The sequence below is a fragment of the Pelodiscus sinensis genome, chromosome 1, assembly GCF_052426305.1.
Source record: "Pelodiscus sinensis isolate ZL-2025 chromosome 1, ASM5242630v1, whole genome shotgun sequence".
In the NCBI taxonomy this organism is placed as follows: Eukaryota; Metazoa; Chordata; order Testudines; family Trionychidae; genus Pelodiscus; species Pelodiscus sinensis.
Window position 1 is genome coordinate 81,538,562 of NC_143052.1, and position 22,867 is coordinate 81,561,428.

The window sequence follows — 22,867 nt, forward strand, 5'->3', positions numbered from 1 at the left end:
GTGGACATTGGGAAGTTAGTGGATGTTATATACCTTGACTTTAGCAAGGCTTTTGATAAGGTCTCCCACAATATTCTTGTCAGCAAGTTAAGGGAATGTGGATTGGATGAATGTGGATTGGATAAATGGACGGTAAGATGGATAGAAAGATGGCTAGAGGCCGGGCCCAGCGGGTAGTGATCAATGGCTCGATGTCAGGATGGCGGTCGGTTTCTAGTGGAGTGCCCCAAGGTTCAGTTCTAGGACCGGTTTTGTTCAATATCTTTATTAATGATCTGGATGAGGGGATGGATTGCACCCTCAGCAAGTTTGCAGATGACACTAAGCTGGGGGGAGAGGTAGATACGCTTAAGGGCAGAGATAAGGTCCAGAGTGACTTAGACAAATTCGAGGATTGGGCCACAAGAAATCTGATGAGGTTCAACAAGGACAAGTGTAGAGTCCTGCACTTGGGACGGAAGAATCCCAACCATAGTTACAAGCTGGGGACCAACCAGCTAAGTAGTAGTTCTGCAGAAAAGGACCTGAGGGTTACAGTGGATGAGAAGCTGGATATGAGTCAACAGTGTGCCCTTGTAGCTAAGAAGGCTAATGGCATATTAGGTTGCATTAAGAGGAGCATTGCCAGCAGATCCAGAGATGTCATTATTCCCCTTTATTCGGCATTGGTGAGGCCACATCTGGAGTATTGTGTCCAGTTCTGGGCCCCCCACTACAAAAAGGATGTGGACGCATTGGAGAGAGTCCAGCAGAGGGCAACCAAAATGATTAGGGGGCTGGAGCGCATGACTTATGAGGAGAGGCTGAGGGAGTTGGGTCTGTTTAGTCTGGAGAAGCGAAGAGTGAGGAGGGATATGATAACTTCCTGAAGGGAGGTTCCAAAGAGGATGGAGAGAGGCTGTTCTCAGTAGTGACAGAGGGCAAAACAAGGAGCAATGGTCTCAAGTTATGGTGGGAGAGGTCCAGGTTGGATATTAGGAAAAACTATTTCACTAGGAGGGTGGTGAAGCACTGGAATGGGTTACCTAGGGAAGTAGTGGAGTCTCCATCCCCAGAGGTGTTTAAGTCCCAGCTTGACAAAGCCCTGGTCGGGTTGATTTAGATGGGATTGGTCCTGCCTAGAGCAGGGCGCTGGACTTGATGACCTTCTGATGTCTCTTCCAGTTCTATGATAAGGGGATGGTTTGAGAACATGATCTTGGTAACTAATTGAGCATTCATTATCAGTGGGAAATAGGTCAATGGAGTTACTATAGAGAACTTTCTGGGTGTCTGGCTGGTGAGTCTTGCCCACATGCTCAGGGTTTAGTTGATCACCATATTTGGGGTCGGGAAGGAATTTTCCTCCAGGGTAGATTGGCAGAGACCCTGGAGGTTTTTTGCCTTCCTCTGTAGCATGGGGCACAGATCACAGCTGGAGGATTCTCTGCATCTTGGGGCCTTCAAAGTATTTGAAGGCTTCAATATCTGAGACATAGGTGAGAGGATTATTCTAGCAGTGGGTGGGTGAGATTCTGTGGCCTGCACTGTGCAGGGGGTCAAACTAGATGATCATAATTGTCCCTTCTGACCTTAAAGTCTATGAGTCTATGAGGAGTTCCTACCTCAAGTCCATCCCATGGCACAAAAGATTGAATCCTTATCCCAACAGGTGAAGTTGGCCAGGGGAAGAGGAAGCTGGGGAGGGACCAAAGTGTTAAAAAAATAGTGATTAGCTCTTGGAGCAATCATGTTTTTTTTCCTTCATATGTCCTATTAGTTGTGTACATCATTCTCAGCCTTCAGCTTCAGAGACCATGCAAGATTCTCAGGAACTAAACTCCAAATATTTTGTTTATATTATTACCGGAGCCTATCTAAATTACAGAGTACAAGCAGTCCGCGGGTTACATGGATCCGACTTACATCGGATCCCTACTTACAAACGGGGTGAGGCAACCCCGCACTAGCTGCTTCCCCCTAGCAGACCAGGGAGATGTGAAGCTAGCGCCCTCCCCCCCCCCCCAGCAGACCAGGGAGAAGCGGAGCGGCTTTTCTCAGCAGACACCTCAGCTTGAGAATAAAGGACTGAGGGAAGTGAGGTGTGAGAGAATAAAACTGAGCTCTGGGGAAATGTTTGGCTAGAGTTTCCCCTACAATATGTACCAGTTCCGACTTACATACAAATTCAACTTAAGAACAAACCTACAGTCCCTATCTTGTACGTAACCTGGGGACTGCCTGTACGTTACAAACACTAATCAATACAAACTGCACAAGAAAATCAAACACACTGCATTTCTGTAACTGCAAGTCAAGCCCATTACATTCTGTAGCCATGAAAAAGCTTAGTTAGTTTATAAATCAGCATTCGTTTTTCTTTAAAAAGAAAATTCCACCTTCTGTTGCAAATATAATTTGAAGCTCAAAATATTTATCAACATACTTCCACTTGCAATACATTTTGGCCTATTTTTCTGTTAAATGTGGTCTGTGTCATGTTTTTCTAGATATTTGTGGTGGCAGTGATATCAGCTGCAATAAGGCTCCAGAACTCCAATTACAGGAAACGGTATCTAAGGGAACAAGGAGGACATTACTTATAATGCAACATGGGATGTCACCATGACATGACAAAATATCCTATGAGAGGAAAAGGAAAAAAAAAGGCTCTTCAAATCCAAAGTTTGCTCTACTTGTTTTCTACATTTAGTACTTAAGCACCAAAGTGAAAACAGTTAAAAGGGTGTTTTCATATGCAATTGTGCTTTTTGTGTGCTCTAAGAATAAATGGATCTTTTGATCATTATTTGGAATTTTCTGAAGAGGATTTTTGTTGTTTTGCTTTTCACATCTTTTCAAGTTAGCTATATTTTGCAATGGCCCTTTAACATTTTATTAAACTGTATTGTTCAGTAATATCACTGTTCAATATAAAAAACCAAAACCCCATACTCTGCCTTCTTGTTTGTATAGCACTTTAGCACAATGGGACCACAATCTTCAAATTTACAAAATTATACATTTTCTAAGACTGGTAAACTCATTTTCTTGTTACTTCCAACTTCCTCTGACCCCTCCCTTTCCTCTAGGTTGTGTCCAGGACCTCCCTATTGTTCTGTATGATCCCTATTCACACTGTAAACCCTTTGTGGGCAATGATGGTATTATTTTAACTTTGTATGTACTACTGTGCGGTACACAGAGCAGATCCAATAATGTATAGATCACTTTCCATTACAAAACATCGGTCTAAACAGATAAGGAAAATTAGGTCACAAATTATATCAGCAGATTTTAGTCACTAACAATGAAAAATGGTACTTGTAAATCACTGTTGCATAAATATCACAAAGCACTTCATACTGTATACAAAGAGTCCTGTGGCACCTTACAGACTAACAAATTTATCAGGGCATAAGCTTTCGTGAGCTACAGCTCACTTCATCAGATGCATAAAGCATTCACTCAAGTACCACTGAAATGAAACCACCATTGCAGCAGAATATGGCAGCCAATAACAACTTCAAATAATAATTTAATTACGCAACTTCAATAATCTAAAATACAAGAAAAATATTTTACACGGAAGAAATTACCACATACAAGGTAGAAGTCAATCTAAAACAACTTAATGGGTCTAAACCAAGGAGATCCAGATAATCTCCATTCAAGAATATTAAAGGAATTGGCACAAAACTGCAAGCCCAATATTAAGGATTTTTAATGAATCTTTAAACTTGGAGATTGTATTCTATGACAGGAGAATTGCTAACATAGTACCTATTTTTAAGAAAGGGGAAAAATCATCTAGAAAACTACAGTCCAGTTAGTTTGACCCCAACTGTATGCAAGGTCTTGGAACAGAATTTGAAAGAGAAAGTAATTAAGGATGTCCAGGCAAGGGGTAATTGACACATAATAGTCTAATCTCCTGTAGGCTGTAAGTCTAATTTGGGGTGTTTGATTTAGTGTGCAGCTATTGGAAGCATGGGATATGCAGGTGACCACAAGAAATGAACTAGCGGTCACTTCTGGTTTTAATTCTATGACTCCATGACTATAAGTGCTGACTGAGAAGAAAAAGCACTATCTACTGATCCTCCAGCTATACTTGGGCTTTCTTGCAGGTCACCCATCCAAGCATTGACAACATCAGGGTCTGCTTTCATTTGACATCTGACTCAAGACTGTATGGCTACATCAATTTATATGTAAAATCTTTCCCACTAAGAAGAAAGCCCTTTAAAATAAATTCTGAATAGAAATAGTATTTGTAAACTGGCCAAAAGTAATTGGGTCACCTGAAGAACAATACAGACTGAAGAAGTCTGCTGCAGGAAAGCAAGCAGAGAAGCACTGTCAAAGCCTGTTAAGTCCTTTTGAGCCAAAAAGGCACTAAATGCAAGGGGGAGGGAAATACCCTTGGTGTTACTCCCTTCCATACTGGCAGACATGGTTGCCATTATCTGTATATTTGTTTCCACAGCCTGGGAACTTTTCAGAAATAAGACTAAGAACAAGCTTTATACTGAATGGAACCCAAGACCACTAAGTCATTCACTTTATGAAGGGGATGGTATAACTAACACTAACACTAACACACACACACACACACCTTAGCAGCAAATATTTCTCAGAGCTCAGACAACAGCACTGCTACAAAACATTTGTAAATGAGAAGGACATTCTAGGTACCTGTCATTTAAACTAATTCCAACATGTACTTTATTCCAAGGAAAATTCTATACATAGAAAGACAGTTTTTCTTCACATGGCTCTTACTTTGTCTCCTTGTAATTCATCCTGAGGACAAACATTTATTAAGTCACTTATGACAAACAAAAAAAGACACTTTACCTTCAGATCTTGCCTTGTTGCCAACAGTTCAGATTCTTTACCATAAAGATCCAGCTGAAGTTCTTTCATATTTTCCTGATCTTTTTCATGGATCTTCTGTAGCTCTGCTAGTTTTCCTTTCTCTGCTTTAAGTTCCTGGGTTGATAACGTTACCTGCTGCTGTAGTTTATTCTCTAGCTCCGCCTGAAACACATATAAGTTCTAGAGTTATACTGTACAGGACAAATTGGGCATGTAAAATAAAAATGTAAAATGTGGATTATGTGCTATCTCAATTTTGTTAAATTTTTAAGAAATTTTAATTAAACAAGCATAATTATTTCAATAAATCTTCTCTCTCGATTCACTCTGCTATACTTACAGCTGTTACTGATCCCAGGTAAAAAGTCTGAATAAGGTCATATTATTAGATCACATTATTTCTTGCATTAATACACTGTGATTTACTTGCGATATAATTAAAAATAAGTGATTAACATCAAAAGAATAGCCCCCTTCCCCCCCTCCATCCCCCTTCTGTTCTGGAATTTGATTTGTCCTTTTCATATGTGTTCACTTTTTTTTAATTGTATCCTTTGGTATATATGGTTGTGACAATTTTCTTTCACTATTTGATCTGAGGAAGTGGATCTGGCCCACGAAAGCTCATCACCTATTAAACCATCTTGTTAGTCTTTAAAGTGCTACACAGTCCTGTTTTTTTGTTTAAACAAACACAGGAAGCCCCATTTTTAAATATCTGAACAGTATTTCCAAATCCTGTAGTACTCATGGGTAGAATAAAAGAAAACCAGTGTGATACTTTATGATAATGAGAGACTTAGTTCAGACATCATTCAATACAGTATTACAGTACATGACACCAACCTCCTCTAAAGCTATATGGAGTTTCAACTTTTTCATCATAGTTCACAAGTTTCATATTGTCATTATGACTATTTTCTTCTGACAATACAAAATGAGTTGTTTAAAATCATCACCAATGCGCCAAAATACTGAGGACTTTTGTTTAGATTATTCTCATTAAAACTGCATACTGCTATGCGACAAGATGGCAGCTCTTGCCACAATGCATACAGATGCAGTAGAATGAACACAGCAGGTCTAGCTATTTTTAATCAGTTTGATGACAGGTGTACCACTTGCATAATCCATAATTCACTATTCGGGCCTTACACTTAACGTTTTTATAGTTTCGACCTTGAACAATAGCTGATGGGCTCAGTTCTGCATCCTGACCTTACCATTCCCAGGAACACATTTCAGTTACAATAAATAGCAATTTTATCACCCACATAATGACATAAAACAGGAGCATGCATCAGAGGAGTTTAATATTAATTTCCTTTTAAGTAAGAGGAATGAACAGACGCATGCACTACCTTTTCTAGAAGGGCACCTTTTAATTCTGCTTGCTGTATTTCAGTTTGCTTTTTCTTTTGATCAAAAGATTCTTTCAGTTCTTTCAGCTTTCCCTGGAGATGCTGCTCATTCTTTTCCTTCTCTTTTAGGATACCCTGAATCTCCAGTATTTGTCCTCGTGCTGAATCAAGCTCTATTGTCAGCTGCTTAGAAATCTGTATTTCAAAATATAAATAAAAACTACATATGATCTTTACCTTAATCATTGTTAGTTTGTGTTGCTATACATCAAATAGATTATTTACAAAAAATATCTCCTAATTGTATAGCACTTTTTTCATACGGGAGGTACTAAACTGGGCCAGTCCAGTCACTTGGCAGTACACTGATGACTATCCTATGCTCTAGAATTGTAAGGGGTTTTTTTTTTTTTTGGTTTTTTTGAAGGTAAGACTAGCCCACGTAGTTACAAAAATAACCTCCTATCAAGAGATTTTCACAAACAAATAAATCTCTCACGAGTTTCTGAAAACTTTCTCCCGAATGGCAAGCACTGACAAAATGATATGTACAATGATATGTAGATGTCTAAGTTTGAAACTAAATATCTGAAAGGTGTGAGCTGTCACTATTCATTTAAAAGAGATGTTAACTTGGAAAGCTAATGACAAGTTACATGGTAACAGTTAACTATCTCACTGCTGATCAAAACATATACGAAAGCAGAGGGACAGTGATGATCTGTTGTTATTGTACATATTGTATAAAGAGCATACCAAAACCAGGGATGACCATATTAGAATACATATAATCTTCTGTGACTGTCATCTTGTTTTAATGTCAACTGACTAGGGCTTGAGAAAATATCACTATTTCCCCCCCTCCAATTTGATTGCTGCATATGTGATTGAAAAAGCTGTGTCTGATATATTTTTACTATTTGTAACTGGGAATTAGTAATCTTACCCCTTCCTGTTTTTCCAGTGAGTTTTTCAACTCATTCCGTTCTTTAGCTACAGACTCTGTCTGTACTTGAAGCTGATGTTTAGTTTCTTGGCAAGATTTTTCCTAAAAAACAGACGATCTAATTGAGCATTTTTTGTGACCTTTACCAAATACATTTAAGTTATTATTAGAAAAATTACAAACTGACAAAAAAGACCACTCACACTCTCTTACATCAGAATCTGTTTCTGGCACAGAAATATCCTCATAATATGCTATAAACTATAACTGTTAAAAACTCAGCCTCAGTCATTCTTCCTAGGTTTCCAAGATCTGGAAACAGGAAAGCACTTCCGCACATTCTTAAGACCTATGGACTTAAATACCATTTACTCTTAAAGTTGCTTAAATAGCATTTAAGTCCCTGGATCTAAAGAATGTGTGCAAGTGTATTCCTGAATAGCAATGTTGCTCTCAATTGAGGCCTAGATTTGCAGTTCAGAAGTGGATTTGCAGTTCATGAGGATGGTAGTTGTAAGGCAGGACAGGGTGACTCCCAGTTCTTCCCCTTGTCAGTGAACAGTATAGGCTCAAAACACCACCTTTATTAATTATGCAGTAAGATATTACATAAAGTAAGGATGGCAGAATTGGAACCTTTGTTTTTAATGTGATCTAAAGTCTACAATCACACACACACACACACACACACACACACACACACTTTGAGCCCAAATTGTACTCTCTGGTATCAATTGCAAAACTCCCATGGACTTCCCTGAAAGTAGGATATGGATTCTTATTTTAAGGGTATAAACTGAAGAGTAAATCCTTCAAGTTTGCCCACTTTGGGAAAGCCACTAGCTGGCCACTCCGCTTTGACTATGCTTCCCATGGCTCCTCTTGCCTGGGAAATGGTGAATCGGAGACAACGGGAGCCGCGAGGCTCAGTGGTCACCGAGCCTTTAGCTAAACAAAGCCTTTAGATAAACAAAGCAGAGTGGCCAGCTAGCAACTTTCCCAAAGCAGGCCCCAAGCCCACTTTGAGAAACACTGTTATAAACTTATCTCAACATACCTATGTTGCTCAGGGACATGAAAAATCCACAGCACTGACCAACGCAGTTATACTGACCTAACCCCCAGTATAAAAAAGCACTTCGTGGACAGGAAAGTTCTTCCCCTCAACACAACAGCTGCTCTCACAGAAGTGGACTAACTATGTCAATAGGAGAAGCTCTTCTATCAGTGTACTAGCATCTTAAGTGAAACAATACAATGGCACACTGCAGTGTTTTAAGTGTAAACCTGCCTTTGTAAAACACTGCAATGATAGACTTTTGTTACAGAAGAAACAAAAGGGCTTTTATAGAAGGTGAGGAGAAATGTTATTTTTAAGTTTAAATAGATTACTTTTGAGTGGAAATAAAAATAACAATCACACATCGGGGCAGAGAAATGGAAAAGAAATTGAGAAAAATGCCCTAATAAATAAATTTAAACATAGAAAATCCACAAATCATGTGTTGCTACTGTACTAAGTGATGCTGCTGTAAGCAAAGTTTGAAAAAAGCAGGGATTATCGTTTTAAACACAGTAACAATAAACATCACTTTTATTATAATAATGGACTCCTGGTCAAGTATTTTGCTGCCATACTGAAGCTTCTTAGGTCACTGGAATTATTTTTGGCTTTCAGACAGGTCTTGTAACAGTGGCAAGAGGGCTCGCAGCTCGTAGCCTGGCAGGGCCAGAACCAGGGCCGGAGCCCCGGCAGCACAGCCGGGGCCATGGCAGCCCCAGTAGTGGGGTCAGGGCCAGGGATGCAGCAGCCTTGGCAGTACAGGAGCAAGGCCTGGGCCAGGACCTCTCTGGTCCCAAATGATGCAGCCCCAACAGCATGGCCAGGGACATGGCAGACCGGGCTGCAGACTCGCAGGGGTGCAGCTGGTGCTGGCCGCAGGGAGGGTCAGTGGGCTGGGGAGCCAGTATCGGGGGACCTCACCTGGTTTAGCAAATTCCCTCATTTGGGACCGATCAGGTCCCAATGGTGCCAGAACAGAGAGGTCCAACCTGAAGTTCCCAAAATGACAGATGCCATTACTGTATGCAGTGTTGTAGCCATCTTGCTCCCAAGATATTAGAGACACAAGGTAGGATACGTAATATCTTTTATTGGATCAACTTCTGTTGGTGAAAGCTTACAGAACTTTTCTTCAGCTCTGCAGCCTTGTGTAAGCTCAAAAGCTTGTGTCTCTCTCACCAACAAAAGTAAGTCCAATAAAAGATATTACCTCACCCACCTTTTATCTCCAAATACATTTGTGCTTACTACAGTCAGCAATATTTCACCACACCCACAATATATGCAGCAATATATTCTGCGTGAAACAGATTAGAAAACCAAAATAATAGTAAGTTAAAAAAAACTGACTTCATTGTTCTCAAATGTGAGTTGCATTCTGGCAAAGTTTTACCACCTATGTTTTTATAGGGCTGTCCAGTATTTTCCAAGTTTCACATATAATTGTTCCAGTGCTCATCCTGTCTGTGGTTTTCATTGCCATATTAAAAAGCAACTAAAGGAGTCTTGTTTCTGGTATAAACCAATGTTTACCAGTAAAAAGTCCAGCCACAACTTAGTTCAAACTTACAATTATATATAAGAAATAAAAGCTCAAGTTTTGTTTTCCTTAACGCAATCATAATTTCGAGAGTGGTGCCATCATCTTTGCAAAAATATGAGCAGTTTTCACAGTAGAAAGCAAAGCAGAGCTGACAATTATGAATGATCAAATTGAAAAATACCCAATACTGGGAGCCTAATTAAATCCACAACTAACCATTTCTGCTACAGCTGCTTTTCCTTTCTGTTTTTCTTTTTCCAATTCATCCTTTGTATCCTTCAAGGATTCAACGGTTTTTGAAAGTTTGTCTTTGGTAACTGTAAGATCCTTCAATAAAGTATCTTTCTCCAACTTGATTTTCTGCAGCTCTGATGTTGCTGCTTGAATTTTTACATCTAATTCCTTATGTTGTTTATTTGTCTCTTGATTTAATTTCTCAAGGTCCCGCTTAAGGCTTGCTTTTTCTTCCCCTTGATTTGATATTTGCTGTTTTGCTTGTTCCAGGGCATCAGATTTCTTCTGCAAATCCAATTTAGTACTAGATACACTGTGCAAATACAAAGCAGAACAGTGAAATAAATCTTTCACAAATTTTCCATAAATTGTTTTGTGTAATTAAATCTATTCTCCACTATTAAAATATATTGTTGTAATAATTTAAAACATTTTTCAGATGATGTATGGATATTTTGTTTCTACACTTAAATAAATGACACACTCTGAAGTCCCATTTTCAGGTTGGTTCTTCTTTAAACATTATACCTATGAACCACTCTGAGAAAGCTAACAGGCAAATTGTAAATCAACATGTAAATCTTCTGAAATTACGGTTCTACAAAAGACAGTCTCATACATTATTCCCAGACAGAGTTAAAAGTTGGGAGACTAACCTCCAATGCTCTAGCATTACCAGATTATATTTTGTGGTAGTTTTTGTTGTGCTGATTGCTGGAGAAATTTCATTTACAATTAAGAGTCCCTCACCAGCTATAACACTGTATTCTGTATCCCTACCAAATTTCCACCCATGGTTTGGAACTTCCTTGTCCATTTATCACACAAAACTTAAATCCACTTAGTCAAGAGTATGAATTCCAATAATCTCATTTGTTCTGTGATAATATAACCTGTTTTTCCACATATATTTTGATGGTGAATGTGTCATTTATATACATATTAGAGATCTGAGCCCATGCTGAGAAAGATCCCTAGTTTTTTAAATATATACTAATATATGGTTGTTTACTGATGACCAGCTTTCTGCTGCTGATACAAGTGGTACCTGGACAGAGTGTACAGAAGAGAGGGAGGAACTATACTGAGGGCTCAGGTTAAGTCATGGTACTTGGTGATTCACCTGAGGGACAAAGGCTGGTGGCTGAAGCAGAAGTCAAACAAGGCGATGCTTCTCTCCCCTGTGAGGAAAAATGCAGAAGCCGCCATTTATGTGTAGGCTTCATGATGATCATGAAGTAATTGACTGTGTATTTCAATTTTAGTCTAAGAGTATAAGGTGCATTTGTCTGGTCTTATCAAACTTTTCAAATTTGAATCTAGGTCTATAAAGTAATGCACTGAATAGCATTTGCATACATTTCTCTTTCTGCTTCAAGCTGTTTAGTCAGTTCTGTTGTTCTGAGGTTGAGCTCTGTACACTGCTGCCGTTGCTGCTGTAGCTCCAGAAGAGCTTGTTCTTTGCTTGCTTTAACCTCAAGAATGTCAGATTCAAGTTTCTGGAAAAGAAAAGAAAAAGCTACAGTTACCATAACACAATCACCAAAGTAGTGAATCACTCAGTTATTTATAAGTGCCACCAGGCACAAAGGGGCTACAGAAGGGATGACAAGCGCAACCCTAGTCTTCTTATGTACATTTAAAATTAAACATGCACCTGTATTTAATGGATTCAAATATCTGTAAGACACTTAAAATACTGTAATCTAAAAATAACCCAGTAATTTATAAATGGAAAATACTTCTCCTCTGTGCAGCTGTATAAACTTCTCATGTTGCCTCCTGTCTTAAATGTAATACACTGAAGATGTGTTCCATTAGGGTCTGATCCTGTAAACATGTATGCACTTGTATAAAATTACTTGACGTATACATAACCACAAATATAAAAGTTCTGAATTTAGGAAGTGGTCTGTATCTCATCTCTTAATAGTCTCCGTGAATTATATTCAGGATTGCAATTGGTGGGGATGGAGGCATAACCCCACTTTCTCATTCATCAGCTGAAAAAGGAAGCACTGAGTAAAGAGACTACTATGAACATCACTTTATAGGTGGCTTGCCATCCTCCCCCTACATTTTCGCCACTGCTGTTACCATGCATTATCAAACAACTCTGCAGCTTTATATAATAAAAGCTAGCTTTATAAACTCAAGATCTTCATTTCTGAATACAAACCTTAAGCTGTCCCTCTAGCTCCTCTGTTTTCTGTTCTAAATAAAGATGTTTCTCTTTATACTCTTTAAGACTGGCTTCCAGCTGTGTACAATATTCTTGCTTGTCATGCAGCTTGACCGTAACCTGATCCAACTGAATATTGACTTTATTTAATTCCTATGAAGTAAAATATAATTTAAAATAGTTACTTTTATGAAGGGAATAATATTTTTGAATTGTTAAGGAGTTCTCTAAACACTTGCCTAAATCTTTGTCTAAAATGTTCAGATACATATGCTATTTTTGAGAAAAACAACATATTTAATAGCTTGTTCTTTACAAATTGCTTTTAAGGCAGAACTTTTTCATGCTGGGAATCACACCTTAATGAAGAGACTGTCTTAAAGGCCATCACTCCCATACATAATCACATGATATTCTTGTGACAACTACAGCAATTGCATGCATGGGATCAAAATAGTAACGTATTTGTAGCAATCAATTAAATATAGGAGGAATAAGGGCAGGCAATAGCATCTGACCAGTCAACTCTCCACAGACCCCAATGGTTCACCGACCAAAGTTTGAAAACTGTTGGCTCAAAACAGAACAATAATACTCTCTATCAGAAATGGAACACGTAATACTTATAATCAAAGGCCCACATGTTTTATGGAGAGCCGGACCTAACTAATGCAACATTTTGATGCAGGAAACTGAGAGACTCTTCAGCGGCTTCATTTAAAATAAAATATGGGAGATTTTTAATGAATTATTAAAATGAACACTAAAATCACCACAGAAGACAGTGTACTATTTATAATGATATTCAATTCCTCATATGAGAAGGCATGGGAGGTGGTGTTTGTTTTGGAAGTGGTTTGGAATTCTGGATGTTTCTGCTGAAATAATTAGCAGCAAAACAATTAACCAGGTTTACAGTTAATTTATCATTTATTTTCAATATTACCACCACAGTGAGACATGCTGGTTTAGGGATGGAAAAGACGCAGACTTGCACCAAAATAACTAGATTGGTTTTAATTCATCCCTTTATTATTTGCAATGTGTGCATGTGCGTATGTGCACTTATTTTCGACTAAAAGTATGTTTTCTGATTTAACTGAAGGGTTTTTTTTATCCTGAGTCTGCAGACTTCAGAAAAATAATACTGTTTTGTTTTACACTCAATATACTTTGGAAAGTTTCTCTTCATAATCACACAGGTTAGAAACAATTCTATTATAATATGAAAGCTTATAGTCTAAAGTACATTTCTGCAACAGAGGTGGATTCCACAGTAAATTCCATACATTATAACACACAGGGCTCTGTTTATACTATCACGACAAAATAGATCACCTATGCAAATAGTCTGAATAATGTCTTCAACACAAATGCAAATGCACAAGGACCTTGATTTTTTTCCCCCAAACCAAACTGTCCTTTTGGTTTTGTGTGCAGGTTATTTTAGATCGCCTAGCAACATTAATTTCTCCTACCTGTTGTTTATCTTGCAGCGCATTCTGGGCCGTGTCCAAATGATTCTGAAGATCTGCTCTTTGAGCAGCTTTTGATGCTTCTGCCGAAAGAAGTAATTCAGTCTTTGCTTTTATCTGAAAAGAAGAGTGTTATAATGTTCATAATATGAAGATCATAAAGATATCTTGATTGCAACTGCTTTTATTTTCTTCCTTCTAACAAGCACTATAATATTTGCTATGTATTGCTAATTACTAGTAATTCTGACATGATGAAATATTGGACACAAATAACAGACCATTTGCTTGCTGTTTTTTTTCTCTGTAACAGTCTAACTTGGTTACCCCCTGAAGCAAATAAAACAAAGTTTATACAGTTGAAGGCAGAATGGAACAAAATAAATAAAATAAAGTTATGAGTAATTATCTGTCTCTGAGTTATGGTGACCAATCTAGCTCCCTTTTTAGTCCAGGGAAACCTTTTCATTGACTATAAACTGGATTGGACCCAACTGACTTCCCCACATCCATACTAGGGATGTTAAATATTGGTTAATTGAATAGTCGAGTAACAGCATGAATTCTTATTGGTTACTCAACTATTCTATAGTCTCCAGGGGTGGGGGTGGAAACCAGTTCACTCTGGTCCCACTCCCGAGGAGCCCCCTGCAATTCCGCGCTGCTGCCTCTGTATCCAAGGCAGCAGCACAGGGTGCCCGTTTAAAAAACACTTCCCTGCGCAGACCAGCTGCCTGCTGCCCTACACTGCTGCCTCTGATACAGCACAGAGTGGCAGCAGCCCCTGTCGACAGGGGGTCCGAGCTCCCCGCAAATAAAAGACTGCTGCAGGGAGGAGGGGCCAGAGAGGATGCCGCAAAGCAGCCTCTGTCTGTGGTGACCCGGGCTAGCAGTGGACAGAGGCTACTGGTCTGGCAGCAGTCCCTGTCTGCGGGGGGTCTGAGCTCCCCACAGACAGAGGCTGCACCGCCTCCAAGGGAGCAGCGCGGGGGGAGGGGCAGGCAGCACCACAGAACCAGTGCTGGGAGGAACCAGCTTTTAAGCCTGTTTAAAAATAGCTAACTTGCAAATAGAAAGGGGAAGGGAATGCGTGTAGTCAACAAGATTAACCTACAAGACTTATCAGTTAATCGTATAATCAACTACACATTGACATCCCTAATCCATACTCTAATATTTGTGTGCTTTGAAGACCTAGAAAATATTATATGCAGCTACTTTAGGAAACAACCATGTGCTCTAATGCACACACTGGGAATGCACAAATAGGTACAATGGACCCTCTTGTGGGTCTCCATCTCTGGAGATATTTAAGAGTAGGTTAGATAAATGTCTATCAGGGATGGTCTAGACAGTATTTGGTCCTGCCACGGGGGCAGGAGACTGGATTCGATGACCTCTCGAGGTCCCTTCCAGTCCTAGTATTCTATGATTCTCTCTTCCTCAGTTCTCACCTGCCAGCCTAAGAAAACAGAATCTGAAGAACAGACATGAAGAGTTTGACAGTGTAGATCTGTATGGGCAGTATTCAGAGATCTCTAGCTATTTGTAAGTTAGCTATTTTTTTCTTCTTCGTTAAGGGTCCTATTCTGCTCCTACTCAAAGCAATAGCAAAACTCCCATTTGATTTAATGGGAACAACATCAAAGCCTAAACTGTTCCACAGGCTTCTGGCCTGATCCATACTGGGAAAATAGTTCATATAACTATGTCTCACTCAAGAGTGTGAAAAATCCGTATCCCTGAGCAACGGAGGGTAAGCAACCTAATCCTAGGGTATGTCTAGACTACATGCCTCTGTCGCCAGAGGCATGTAGATTAGACTAGCCAGCATAGGAAAATGAAGCGGCGATTTAAATAATCGCCGCTTCATTTTCCTATGCCGGGTAGTCTAATCTACATGCTTCTATTGCCAAAGGCATGTAGTCTAGACGTACCCCTAGTGTCAACAGCACTAGGCTGGTGGGTGAATACCACCTTAAGGGAGGTGGAATACCTATGTCATCAGAAGAAGCCTTCCCATCAGTGTAGGGGGTGTCTTTACTGAAACACTACAGCAGCGTCACTGCAGTATTTTAAGTGTAGACAAGCCCTCAGCCTCTCTCAATTGTGATTTAGTCCCTGCTGGAACTATTATTTCACTGCTTTGGACAAAAGAAAACAGTAAAATATAAAACCACTTCAAAAATCAGAAATCTATTAAAATTCTGGGTAGCATCAAGTTCTTCACGAACGTGCTTAGACAAAATCTGACACTGACATACGGATTGTAGAACCATTAAAACTGGTTTTCAGATCGGTTTCTTAGCCTTACGGTACAGAACAAGTTTGAGTCTTTTAAGGAGACAAAATGTCTCCTTCCTCAATTCCATGTGCTCTTTTCAGTGTATGTTTTTTTGGCTTCAATCCTCGTAGCATGGAACTGCTGATGTATTGCTTTACTGTATCTTCTTTATTGCACTTTATTTTGTGGCTCACAAAACAAGCAAACTTTAATAGAAACTTGGCCTACTAGCCCTATATATTCAACAAAGATCACCTTTTTCCATGATGAATTACTGATGGATTTTTTTACATTAGCATGTAGTACATTGGCAAATTACCTGTAAATCAAGCTGGGATACTTTCTCTTTACTTTCATTTAGCTGACTATTTAGTTCACCAATGCTTGTTTCTAGGGAGAGCACACGGTCCTGAGCAGCTCTCAGATGTGCCTTCTGTTCTTGCACCTGTTCATGCAAATTCTCTTGGGCTTGTTTATGGCTTTCCGACTGATTCTTCAGCTTTTCTGTTAGCTGAGTTACCTACAATATAAAAAAGCTGACAATCAAAAGTCCAAAGCCAACATTTAAAAACCCTAAAATTCAAAAGATGTTGTTTTGATTACAAAGCCCCAATACTGACCAACTTCACCACTTACTGATTCTACAACGTTTCTCTCTCTGGACGAAAAGAGTACATTTGATTTGTGTGTGTAATACAGTGGTCACCCCAACTTTTCAAAGCATAACTATCTTGACAAGATAGTCAAAGCCAATAAGCATGATCACTCTCATATCACACTGAGTGTGCGTTTTTCTATGTATGCCTGTTAGTGATGGCTAGGTTGAGAGACAGTTGAGAATGGCTGACTCTTGCTTTATTTGTTTAAAAAAAATAAATAAATAAAATTAAACACATCATGGAGGTACCAATTATGGCTCAACAGTTAGACTGAGTTGAGCTTGCACGGAAGGCATGAATTCAACCCTTTGGTTATGTATTATTGGCTCTAACACGTGAGTGAAAAATCATAGCTTGAGGCTCTGGGGATCTTACATCTGAAAGTAGAATTTGGTGGTATTTTCTTTGCTGCAGTCCTTTTTATTGGAAGGAATGTACAACGTGATGTGCCTCTGAATACAGAGGGAACTAAGAACAAAATGTGCAGTTTCTAACTTTACAGTCCCCAAGCCTCTTTATCCAACACCAATCCAAAAGCTCTCTAGCTTTTTGCAAGGTCGGATTATGCTTCCATGCTCCAGCCTGACTTATTTGCCTCTCTTCTCTGTTCTTGTCTGCTCTCCATTTCTGCGTGCTTCCATGCTCTCTTCTTCCCACATGCTCCTGGATACAACACCCAGTCAAATCCTCTGTGCACACGGTACAAGATTCTGGGCAGATGTTACTGGGCTTTATGTTGCTTGTTCATTCAGCAGTTTGACTAACATTTTAACAAGATACATAACAAGGTTTCACCTAGCTCATAACAGTATGAAAAATACAACATACAGCACTTGTTCCTTGAATATAGAAAGTATTTGCCAAGAATTTACAAGTAAATCCATTAACAGAAAAGCATATATATATTTGATTGTATCCCTCTCCCTTCACCCTTCATCTATCTTCTTAAGGCCCAAGCCTGCAAACACTTATGTCCATGCTTAACTTTAACAACCATGTTGGGGTATAAATTGTTCAGGATAACAGTATATCCATATTACCATTAACATAAATGTGAGTTACATGTGACCATCGAGAAAATAACAGACCCCTATCAACTGAATCTTTGCCAGTTTCAAAGCTCTAGGTCTGCAACAAGCATGAATTAAATTCAATTTAATTCATAACAGTATTCTATACATTGTGTATGTTTTATTTTAATTTTGCAGCAAGCATAGCATAAACATTCATTACAGTAATTACTCACAAAAAATTGCATGTGTTTGCTACCAAAGTATTTTTCAAGTAGCTCATAAAAGACAGGTGTTCCTTCCATTAGAAACAGGTAACAGTATTAGAAACTGGTACATTTCAATCACATTTGTACCAATAACATACACTAAGGACTATATGACAGAAAACTCACATTCAGCTCCAATTACTAGTATTATGTTGCACATATGCTGGAAAAGGAGAACACAGTGTTCTAATAACCTTTCCTAGTAATCATAAAATAATATTAACATGTGTCTTTTAAACAATATGCTAAGAAATTCCTTTAAGTACAAAAAGAGTTACTAACGTACAATAAAATTATCTTTTGTCAAAATCTGATGTAAAAATTGTATGAACAAAAAGTACTGATTCTAGCATATATTTTAAGATAGAGAGCAATCAAGAGAGTTTGAGAGAGCTAACGTTATTTTAAAAATGTCTCAACACTATCTAATAAAGTATCTTTTAGAGGCTACACTAGGTGTGTAATTTCCAACTTCAAAGATGTATGCTATGTGTATTCTTTTTTAAATATGTTATCAATTAGATTTCCATAGAAGTAAAATAATAATAAATTATTTTGATTGTATGTATACGCACCATCCTTCATATCCAAATGCACAACTACTTGTGAACTGGGATGTGAAGCACCAACTGTAGCCAAGAAAAAGCAATTACAGTGGAGGCAGAAGCTGCAGATTGGAAGATGGAAACATAAGATTCTTCCTACCCAAATAAGAATATTTTCTTAAGGGTAGTGGAAACTTTTTCATTTCTTACCTGTTCTTGCAAAGTATGATTTTTCTCTTGCAGCTGGTTAAGTACTGCAGTTTCTCCTTCCCCTGCTTGAATTTTCGCATACAAGTCCTCCCTTTCCTTTTCTAACAGTGTGATGTTCTCTTTACTCTTTTGCAGCAAGGCCTCAAGATTTTGAATTTTTTGATCCTTATCTCCAATCTGACGCAATACTTGTTCCAAATCATTCTAAAATACATTAAATGATTTATTTAAGTATAAGGACCTTAAAAGTTAATCCTGATGCATAAAATGGTAGATTTCAAATTTTAAAATATTTACCACATATGCAAGTTTGAAATAATTAAATAATATTAAAAACATTTATAAAGAAAAGCAAATGCTATATATTAGGATTTCATGTGGTTTGTTTGTATACTGCAGTGCACTGGCAATATTAACAGCTGCACTACAGTAGCTGGAAAGGAATGTGTTTGTTGGTTTTTTTACCTGAGCTTCTCGCAGTTTTGCTGTAGTGCTTTGCTGAAGAGTCTGTTGCTCCTGATGCTGCTGTTTTGCTTTATCTATCTGATGCTGCAATTCAGTGCAATTTGCTGCTTTTTCCTTTAGCTTAAAAAAACAGTCACGGACTGTTGACTGAAAACTGACAAGCACAATTCAGTAGTTCAATAACATTTATCATTCACTCTAATACTGAAAGACTGTACACTAAACAGTTTAACATTTTAAACAGATTTAGAAATAGCAATTTGTCATACCAGTTCCATAGCAATGAACGAACACAGTACTGAAGTACTTCTCAACACTGACAGTAGACAAATTCTAAATGACAAAAATTATCTCAAGTGTCAGACATGCATTATTTTACATCTTAACATCAAACTGTTTCGGTTTTTTGTCTAAGGTAGACTTGGAGTAATTTAATATTCATAAAATACACTAAATGCTAATTATTATTAGCAATTTTAGTAGCAGCTTAGGTCTGTCTACACTACAGACTTACCTTAGTATAACTGTGTTGCTCGGAGATGTGAAAAATCCACATGCCTGAGCAAAGTAGTCATGCAGTCCTAACCCCTGGTATCGACAGCATTATGTCTACAGGAGATCTTCTCCAGTCAACATAGCTACTGCCTCTTGAGGTGGATTAGCTATGCTGATGGGACAGCTCTCTCTCATCAACACAGAGCATTTTATTACAGTCAATGAAGTTGCGACCATGAATTTTTAGGTATACACCCTGCCCTTATGCTTTACTTACCTTACCAGACTTTCTGGAGCCAACATGCAAAGCTGTATGATAGTGTTAGAATGTAATGAGAGTCATACAGCTAAGAGTGGTAAAGTTTTACACAAGTTAAAGATGTCTGCTAAACTGCAATTTTAACTTTGAAAAATTTACCACTATTAGCTGTTTCCACATATAGATCATATAAACAGGTCAACAACAAATACTTGTTACTGAAACAGTACCCCAATTGCAAAAAACCCTGACCTATTAATAGAGTAGTAAAATTACTATTTTCTGACAATTTTCCTACACACACAAGTTATTGTCTATAATAGTGTTTTATCTCTATTGTTTCTTCACCTGGAACTTGATCCCATAAAAAGATATGCACACACAAAACTCTGCTATTCATGGCGTAAGATTCTGTGCATGTGGATCTTTTTGCATGCACAAACCTTTAGCTTCACAGCTCTCAAGGTCAGGGGCCATTCCCTTCATGTATGAGTAAAGCACCTTGCACATTTAGGTACTAGGTAAGGAAACAATTCTTAGCCTTCTAAAAAAATGTAACTGTCATATAAACCATTTTGCCAAAAGAAAAATACTAAGGATTCTTTTAATGATGAATTGTAGAAAATTCAATTAAGTTTTAACAAACTCAGTCAAAGCTGCCAGTTGGACACAAACTCTGTATACACCAACAACATAAGAAGGATATGGCAGGTAGAACACACAAAACCAGAGGAGTTGACAGCCATGCCCGGTCCCTAAGAAAAGTGGAGGTATGCTCTACGCTCCCAGAAGGAGCAGGGCTCTGGCATAAAGGGCAGAGCCAGGGCAGCCAGACATCAGTGCTGCCTGAAGTGTGCTGTGATGACCTCTCCCCCCAGCACTTACAGCAGCCTGGAATGCACTGCGCAGAGCTCCAGCAGTGATTTAAAGGTCCCAGAGCTCCAGGATCTGCCGATGCTGCAGTAGACATGGCGGCAGTCAGGAGCACTGCACCCTTTAGAATTGCCCAGCCCTGGGGCAGTTGGTCCCTCTCCCCCACCAGCAAGCCTGCACAAAACACTACCACAACAAAGATGAAATCTGATCGTATTTATCATTCCTACCTGCTCTTCAGCACGAGAAAGTTTTAACTGCACATCAGCCACCTGCTGTTCCTTGTCCATCAGTTTTTCACTAGAGAGTTGTCTCTGTTCTTTAAGTCGACCATGTGCTTCCCCAAGCTGACGTTCTGTCTCCAGAAGTTTACTATGTAACTGAAAGAAAATACTGGTCTCAGTTTTCCAGGCACTGTTCTGTACTTCAGATTCATTAACCACATAATAAAGCAATTGTCATCATGTTTTTAAAATCACACAAAAATGGAACGAAAACATCTTGAAAATTATTCTTATCAACCTGAGCCAAATCATATCAGCCAAGTGCACATGCAGGAGCACAGACTCAAAAGGAGTGGTAGGGTTCAGAAAGTGGGAAGTGAGGCTATGCAGAAGCATCCTTGCCCCTTTTTAGAAGCCTTTCTATATGAGTTAGGTGGCCTGACACAGAGCAAAGCCAGGGTTAAACTCCATCCCCCCCAAAATGCACAAAATAATTATTTAAAAGAGTGATGACTGGCTCGATCTCTTACATAACAGTCAGAGTGAATCAGCATTACAGTGAATCAGCTCTCCAATGGCCCATGCTCTGGGTTTTACTGGCTGCACTATTTCTAGTGCCATTCTAGTGCACTGCCCCGGCCAGTGAGACTTGTGTTTTTAGTTCACCATATGCACATGGCATTCTTCCACTACAAGGAAGACTGATGTACAGACTCTTTCTACAAGACGTGCTTCCTTTTTAGGAGCGTTGTCTGGTGACATGCCCTTTTGTCGCTTACTCCCAGCTCCTCCCACAGGACTTGTAACCCACTCTCTTGGATGGGCTGATGCATGGGAAACTTCCCAGGAGAGTACAAAGCAAGGACTCCATCATCAGCTACAGAAGCCGAAGATTTCTTTTGCAATTATTGGCTATAAACAGGCATCAGTTCACATAACTTATTCTTCCTTCTGAAACCCCTAGCTATTATTTTAGGCTTTGCTTATCTCCTGCTCACACCTACACACTACTGAATCCTAACCTAGAGACATATTCATATGAACTTCCATTTTTGTAGATTCAGAAGGAACAACAGATAACTACAGAGCAAGTATTTCAATGCCAAACACTGAATGGGTCACACTGTATAGTAGAAAAACTACTTCAACCTAACTGGAGTGCTTACGTCAGTGGATAAAAATATCTGAAGCTAAGTTATTTCTTTTTACAAGTCCACACTATCAAACACTGTAAATCAAAAATTATTCCACCTATGGGTGATGGACTCTTATTAACTGTGCCATAGTACCAATAGTATTTTTTGTATGTGATTGGAAGTGAAAAGTTGTGGTAAAATTGTAAGTAATTTTCTTCTAAAATTACACACAAAAGATGAGCAAACTTGTGAAAATTTGCAGCAATGGTCTCAACCACTGATGACACTGGTACACAGATGATGTAAGAAAACACCAAAGGGAGAAAGAAAGTTCCGGGGGGTAGGGAGGGCGGAGGGGGAAAATCAGGAAAAGTATAACATTTTACATATTACAAAATAAACGTCACACTTTTCTGTTATGCACATGTTAATAAATAGTGTATAAAAGTTCAATAATTAATTAGTAGGCTTTATCAGCCTTTTGGAGACATAAATAGTATGTAATGTAGATGGTTATAAATTTGTTGGAAGAAGGAGCTACAGGCTGTTACAAGCCATGGTTTATATGCAACTTATTGACCTGATAGACAAATAGCAAGCTGTATAAATTGATTAACCATCCATTTAAAAAACTTAAAAAACAACTAATAGTCTAGCAGCACCTTAAAGACTAACAAAACATGTAGATGGTACCATGAGCTTTCATGGGTACAACCCACTTCTTCAGATGAATGGAGTATTAAAAGTCCAGATCCAAGAATAAACAGGTGAAGG

The 22,867-nt window shown here is 38.7% G+C and overlaps 1 protein-coding gene across 3 annotated transcripts in view; it reads right to left on the reverse strand.

Annotated features, from left to right (window-relative positions):
- EEA1 (early endosome antigen 1) overlaps positions 1-22,867 on the reverse strand; it is a 121,082-nt gene that overhangs the window by 22,992 nt on the left and 75,223 nt on the right. For all 3 annotated transcript variants that reach the window (XR_016350202.1, XM_075933133.2, XM_075933141.2), the window contains 11 exons: positions 20,964-21,113; positions 19,107-19,226; positions 18,642-18,845; positions 16,268-16,468; positions 13,668-13,781; positions 12,187-12,342; positions 11,367-11,506; positions 9,990-10,320; positions 7,168-7,269; positions 6,222-6,416; positions 4,840-5,022 (listed from right to left, as the gene is read on the reverse strand). Coding sequence is in view for 2 of the 3 variants with exons in the window: in XM_075933133.2 (XP_075789248.2) it covers positions 4,840-5,022; positions 6,222-6,416; positions 7,168-7,269; positions 9,990-10,320; positions 11,367-11,506; positions 12,187-12,342; positions 13,668-13,781; positions 16,268-16,468; positions 18,642-18,845; positions 19,107-19,226; positions 20,964-21,113 (1,896 nt within the window). In the remaining variant the exon portion in view is untranslated. The remainder of the gene's footprint in view (positions 1-4,839; positions 5,023-6,221; positions 6,417-7,167; positions 7,270-9,989; positions 10,321-11,366; positions 11,507-12,186; positions 12,343-13,667; positions 13,782-16,267; positions 16,469-18,641; positions 18,846-19,106; positions 19,227-20,963; positions 21,114-22,867) is intronic.